At 64.2% G+C, this 6,275-nt stretch overlaps 1 protein-coding gene across 1 annotated transcript in view; it reads right to left on the bottom strand.

Annotated features, from left to right (window-relative positions):
- OPLAH (5-oxoprolinase, ATP-hydrolysing) overlaps positions 1-6,275 on the bottom strand; it is a 17,996-nt gene that overhangs the window by 6,569 nt on the left and 5,152 nt on the right. Inside the window, exons 8-18 of the mRNA XM_025214244.1 lie at positions 5,768-5,835; positions 5,429-5,682; positions 4,212-4,324; positions 3,840-4,010; positions 3,515-3,652; positions 3,234-3,372; positions 1,984-2,096; positions 1,619-1,770; positions 1,055-1,215; positions 831-932; positions 485-659 (exon numbers count right to left, since the gene is read on the bottom strand). Coding sequence (XP_025070029.1) covers positions 485-659; positions 831-932; positions 1,055-1,215; positions 1,619-1,770; positions 1,984-2,096; positions 3,234-3,372; positions 3,515-3,652; positions 3,840-4,010; positions 4,212-4,324; positions 5,429-5,682; positions 5,768-5,835 — 1,586 coding nt within the window. The remainder of the gene's footprint in view (positions 1-484; positions 660-830; positions 933-1,054; positions 1,216-1,618; positions 1,771-1,983; positions 2,097-3,233; positions 3,373-3,514; positions 3,653-3,839; positions 4,011-4,211; positions 4,325-5,428; positions 5,683-5,767; positions 5,836-6,275) is intronic.

Raw genomic sequence — 6,275 nt, 5'->3', positions numbered from 1 at the left:
GGGAAAGACATGTGCTGCTCTAGGCAAGGAGGCGAGCAGTCGCACATGGACCCAGCAGGCTGGCAGTTTAACACTAACACCAGGAAGGTCTTTTCCCCACAATGTAGCATTAAAGAGGGGGGGGTCTCATGGCCCCCAGAGGCGGTGGGAGCTGAGAGCTCAGCCAGATTCACAAAGGCTTGGACACATGCTGGGGGGAAAGGGGTGTCGGTGGTGCTGGAGCAGGGAGTGAGGGGCACGGCCTCTGCATTGGACCTGCCTGGACCTCAGTGCTGGAGGCTGCAGTGGGAAGAGGAACAGGGGAAAACCCTGCTCAGCCCCAGTCACTCCCCCTTCATGACTCTGCTGCTGTGACACAAGACTGGGCACAACAGACCTGGGGTCAGACCCAGTCCATGGCAGCTCTGATGCTCTCACGCAGGCACCATGCCATCTGCGCTTTTTACAGGCCCCTAAATCTGTCCCCGTCCCGGCACAGACATACCCTCCTCCTGGAAGATGCCGCCTTGCACCAACTTGAAGGAGATAAAGACAGCGCCCTCCTCCTGCAGTGCTGTGGAGTGGGGGGGCATGGAGCCAGGTGTGATGCCCCCAATGTCTGCGTGGTGCCCGCGGCTTGCCACGAAGAACACAGGCTTCGGCTGCCCAGGCCAGAACACCTGCGGGGGGATGAGATTGGCTGGGGGGTGGCTGGGCGCCGGGCAGGGCAGACCCCGATGCCCCACCTCTGTCTGAGAGATGCCATGTGCTCCCAAGCACCCCTCACAGCAGGGGGCTCCCATGACCACCCCGAACCCCCAGCCCTGCTGTGCCGGGCACCTGCAACTCACAGGCGTGATGACAGTGAGGTCGGGCAGGTGGCTGCCGCCGGCGCACGGGTGGTTGCTCAGGATGACGTCGCCTTCCCGCAGGTCAGAGCCCAGGTTACGGATCTGGAACAGCACCGAGCCTGGTGCTCAGGGCGCTGGGGGGGGCTCCAGGGCAGGCGAGTGCCGGGGATGGGGGGGCCCAGCCCAGAAGGAGCAGGGGGAATAGGCAAGGGAGTCGCTCCTACCTGGAACTGGATGGTCTCCTGCATGGCCCCCAGGTGCACGGGGATGTGGGGGGCATTGGACACCAGCCCCCCATCAGGCCCGAACAGGGCGCAGGAGAAGTCCAGGCGCTCCTTGATGTTGGTGGAGATGGCCGTGCGCTGCAGGATCCGGCCCATCTGCTCTGCACGGGGGTCGAGGGGACTGTGTCATCATGGAAACCTCTGCCCTACGGCCCCCAAAACTGCTCCCATCTTAGCTGCCAGTCCCTCCCCCAGCCCAAGGGCCCAGAACCAGGGTGAAGGCGTACAACAAGCAGCTGCTTCTGCTCCTCCCAGAAGCACCTGCCTGCTCTTCGGCCCCTTGGGACAGGAGGTGACGGAGCCTGGGCTGCAGTGGCTGGAGGGGCAGGAGGGTTCTGCTGGGGTTGGGGGTGCTCAGATCCAGGGGGGAGTGGGGGACTGGGGGCTCCAGCAGGGCAAGGATCCTTGGGGTACAGTGCCTTACAGAGCCTCCCGTGCCCAGTGCCTCCAGTGCTGCCCCAGGGCCCAGAGGGCTGCGGGGCGGGGGGCCAGGGCAGCACTCACCTGCGATGCTCATGAAGCGGTGGGAGAAGATGGAGAGCTGGACAGCGTTGAGCTCAGGCCCGACGGGGCGCAGCGTCCCGGAGCCCACAGCAATGCAGATGTCCCCGACACGTGTGAGGGTGGCCGTGCAGTCCGGCTCGATCAGGATGGTGCTGAGGGACGAGGCCCAGTGACCGCAGGCTCCAGGTCCATGCCCCAAACCCGGGCGCAGAGAGCGGGGAGGCAGGGACAGCGAGGGAACCCACAAGCCTGCGCCCAGCCCTCCTCCCCCACCAAGCCACGGAAACCCCAGCTCCCTGCTCCACCCACCAGGCCAGGTTCCCCTCGCAGCGATGGGAAGGGACCCCGGGGTCCTGACCCTGCACCTGTTCTTGTCGATGAGGATGCTGGGGCCGGGGATGGTGTGGTCCCAGGACAGCTCCTCCAGCAGGTACACGGGGGTGTCCAGGTAGCCGTCTTCAAAGTAGCAGCGTGTCACCTGCCCAGCAGAGGAGGGGGCTGTGCTGAGCACCCTTGCCCCCCACCCACCGCGGCCCCCATCCCATGCACACCCGCCGGGACACAACATAAGGACATCAGAACTGCCACGGCCTGGGGCAGACCCCAGGTCCGTCCTGCCTGGTCCTGTGTCCCATGGGGCAGAGAGCGGAGCTGGAGGGAGTGTCTGGGGCTGAGCAGGATTTTCCCCCGTTCCTCTCTCCCTGCAGCCTCCCGCACTGAGGTCCAGGCAGGGCTGATGCAGAGGCCGTGCCCCTCGCTCCGTGCCCCGGAGCCACCGATGCCCCTTTCCTCCAAGAATTTCATAGAAATCCTAAAAGAGTGGGGCTGTGGGGTCACTTCCAATCCAAGGCAGGACCAACCTTGTCCAGCCCACCCTGTGTGTGACCTTGGAGCCACATGACACAGTCGCCCCTGACACAGCCCCAGGCATCGCCCCTGCTCCCGGGATACAGGGGGGCCGCGGCTGCCAATGCCCTGCTGCTGCGTTCATGGGCGCTGCAGAGAGCCCAAGCCCAGGCCGTGCCCCCGCTGCAGAGGAAGGCAAAACCCCCCAGTCCAGGCCAGTCTGAGCAGAGGGGGAATCCCTTCCTGCCCAGTGCAGTGTTGAGCCTATGCACGGGGGCAAGACCCTCCAACCAGAACCCTGTGGGGTTGGTACCAGCAGAAGCATTGGCACAGCCCAGCCCCAGCCTGGGCTGCAGCCAGCATCCAGCACTGCTGGGGGAGGCTTCAACCCCATGACATGGAGCAGAAATGTCCGATTCCCTTTTGAGACCTGGCCAGACAGAGCCAGTCTAGCACCGACCTCGCCAGAGCTCTGAGCGGGGAACGTGGGAGCCCAGCCCAGCCTGTGAGACCCGAGTGCTGGCCCTGCCCTACCCCAGAAAAGCCCCCATGCTGGCACAGTCCAAAGCCTCCTGGCCCCCCAGACACCAATGCCCATGAGCGGGTGGGGGGGGCGCTGGGCAGGTATTGCTCAGCCCCACGGCCCATGCACCAGCCCCAGGTTGGGGGAACATCCCCCCTCTCTGCACACCCCCGCAACCCTGCTGGGACCTGCCCCCGGAGCCTGGAGCCCTTAGGGCAGAGCCCGGGGGAGCGGAAGAGCCCTCACCGTCTCCACACGGGCCGGCCTGCCGCTGGCAGGGATGGGTGGTTCCTGGCCGATGCCAGTGCTGCCAGTGCCTCGCACCCGGATGTCGTCCACGATCACGGGGCGCTCGGGGATGGTGAAGCCAAACTCCTGCATGTACCTGCGAGGCCCCCGCAGCCATGATCCCTGGCAGCCTCCTGGCAACAGGGACCGTGGCCTGGCAGAGACCCCCCCAAAGGCAGGCAGTGCTACCCACATGCCCTGCCCAGGGGCCAGAAGGGCTTGGGGAGGGGGTCACCCACCTGTGGGCGAAGGCCGCATGGAAGTCCCCAGCTTGGCAGGAGTCGGGCGTGGGCAGGTGCCCGCGGGCCGAGCACATGAGGGCACAGTCCGTGCCCTCATAGCGCAGGTGCAGGAAGGCCTCCGTGCGGATCTGGGACCTGCGGGAGGGGGTGGCTGAGCACACAGGGAAACCTCAGAGCAGCACCTGCGGGGCCCAGACCCACCATAGCCCTGAGCTCGCCAGTCCCCACCTGCTCCAACCCTGCCAGGCCAGGGGGGCCGTGCCACGAGGGAGCCCTGGCTGGCACGAGGCCACGCTGGAGCTCCGTGGAGGGGCTGTAGTACCTGTGGAAGCCCTGCACCTCCAGGGCCTGCACGCACTGGTGCTCCAGGGCAGTGATGCGCTGGTCCAGCCGGGTGAATGCGTCGGGGCCGTAGCGCAGGGCGCAGGGCTCCTGGGCTTCGTGCACCACGTCGGCCAGCGCCAGCCCGTAGGCCGAGAGCAGCCCGCTGTGCCTGCATCCGCCAGGGAGGAAGAGTCTCAGGGGCTGCCTGGGACCTCCTTGCCCCAGGCCCTGACAGCCACTGCTCGCTCCCACCCCATCCCTGACCCCCTCTGGGCCAGCACCCATCCCACTGCAGGCTCCTGCCCCGCTCCCCAAACCAGAGCCGCACCAGGGTGGAGGCGAGGGTAGGAAGGGGGCACCCAGCACCTACTTGTGGACGAAGACCTTCTTCATGCCCAGCGCCCGGGCGATGGCACAGGCGTGCTGCCCCCCCGCGCCGCCGAAGCAGGCCAGCACGTGGCGCGACATGTCGTGGCCTCGTGCCTGCCAGAGTCAGAGGGAGCCATCAGCCTGGGGCCCAGGCCCTTTCCCACACGCGGGGCAGGATCCTGGGAGCCTCCATGAGGCAGGGCTGGCACCACGTGCCCACTTGAGACTGCCCAGTGGGGCTCGATGGAGCAGAAAAGGCCTGGGGGATGCTGAGCACAGCCCAGAGCTGTAACCATTAAGTCTGCCCACGAACACTCCTGTGAGGCGCTGCTAGAGCTGCTGGCTCGTGACAGGTGAACAAGGCCTTTGCTTTGACAAACTGTGCAGCGACTTTGTCAAGGGCAGCCAGCTGTCCAGGCAGGGCTGGGGGGTGTCTGTGCAGGGTGAATGGAGCCAGTGGGGAGCCCCACAGCAGCACGAGTCACAGTGAAAATAATGAAGATGCAAAGAACAAAAGGCACAAAGCAGTTGGGGACCAAAGGGGCATCAGACTGGGCTGCGGGACGACCAGACACCCTCAAGCATCCCAGCAAGACCCTGGGACAGCGGCTGCTATGTCCTGCTTTGCTAGGTCTGCGCTGCATCAGGGGTGACAGTCTCACGCAGTTACGTTATGGTGTCTAGTGGGGTTTGGACAGGGCTGATCCTGCCTCAGGCAGGGGGTGGACTGGATGTGACCCCACAGCTCCCTGCCAGCCCCTTCTCTGCAACTCCATAATCACCAACACAAAGAGCAAGACTGGCTCTAGCGCACGTCCAGGCATGGAAGCATGCGCCAGCTGCTGAACAAACCTCTATGAGCGGAGCAGAAGTCTCTCAACAGCCCACTGCTTCCCCAGTTCTGTAGTCTAAGTGTGATGCTATAGCCGGGACAGCCCAGAATTTCTTAGGGCTAGCTCTTTTATTGCACCGGCTACATCACTGGGATAGACCTAGAGGAACTTTCCAATGTAAGATATTCCTCCTCAGGAGAAACCGGTCGTACCTTGGAAGCTTTTCTACCTTTACCCGAACTGCTTGGTTGGTCAAATAAAAGAGATAGCCCCAAGAAACCCCGGCCTCACTTAAAATAACCGGGCCAAGCAGGGGCTGTGTCAGAGTGTCTGACCCCTGGGGACAGACGGGGTGGGGAGGATGATGGCTGTGGCGCTGCCCCACCTGGGTCAGGGAGCGGATGGGCCGGCACATGGCCTCGTTGGCCACGCGGATGAAGCCCATGGCCACCTCCTCCACGGAGAGCGGGGCGGCCCCCCCGCGGAAGGCGCGGACTCGGGCAGCCAGTTCCTGGAAGGCCTGCAGGGCTGCCTCCCGCGATAGCGGCTGGTCCTCCCCGGGTCCGAAGATGTGCGGGAAGTAGTCGGGCAGCAGGCGACCCAGGCACAGGTTGGCATCCGTCACTGTCAGGGGCCCCCCTGCCAGGAGAACACGGTGGGGGGGTTGGTCACTCGCACTTCCCACTGCCCACCCGCCCCAAGCCGCTGGGAGCTGCAGCCTCACCCTTCCTGTAGCAGGTGGGGCCGGGATGAGCCCCCGCGGACTCGGGACCAACTACGAACAGCCCAGACCTGGAGAGGAGGGAAGAGGGGACGTCAGGGCAGCACCCGAGCCCTGCGCCTGGTTGAACTGGAGGGGTAGCAGGGTCCAGCTCCCAGGGGTCACATGGAGCTGGGAAGGGGTCGTCTACCCTGAACCCCTCCCTATAAGAAAGGGAGAAAGGAGGACCCAGGAAACTATAGACCCATAAGCCTCACATTGGTCTTGGTGAAAATCCTTGAAAGAATTATCAAGGATCACATCTGTGAGGGGCCAGCAGGGGAGATCATGCCCAGGGGAAATCAACATGGGTTCATCAAAGGCAGGTCCTGCCAGACCAACCTGATGGCCTTTTATAACCAGGTAACTAAATCCTTGGATGACGGTGTTGCCATGGACGTAGTCTTTCTGGACTTTAAGAAGGCCTTTGACACTGTTTCTCACCCCATTCTCATTAATAAATTGAGCAACT

The sequence above is a fragment of the Alligator sinensis genome, unplaced genomic scaffold, assembly GCF_000455745.1.
Source record: "Alligator sinensis unplaced genomic scaffold, ASM45574v1 scaffold987_1, whole genome shotgun sequence".
NCBI classification, from domain to species: Eukaryota; Metazoa; Chordata; order Crocodylia; family Alligatoridae; genus Alligator; species Alligator sinensis.
Note: the sequence above shows the minus strand (reverse complement) of the source record. Positions and strands in the feature narration are given on the sequence as shown.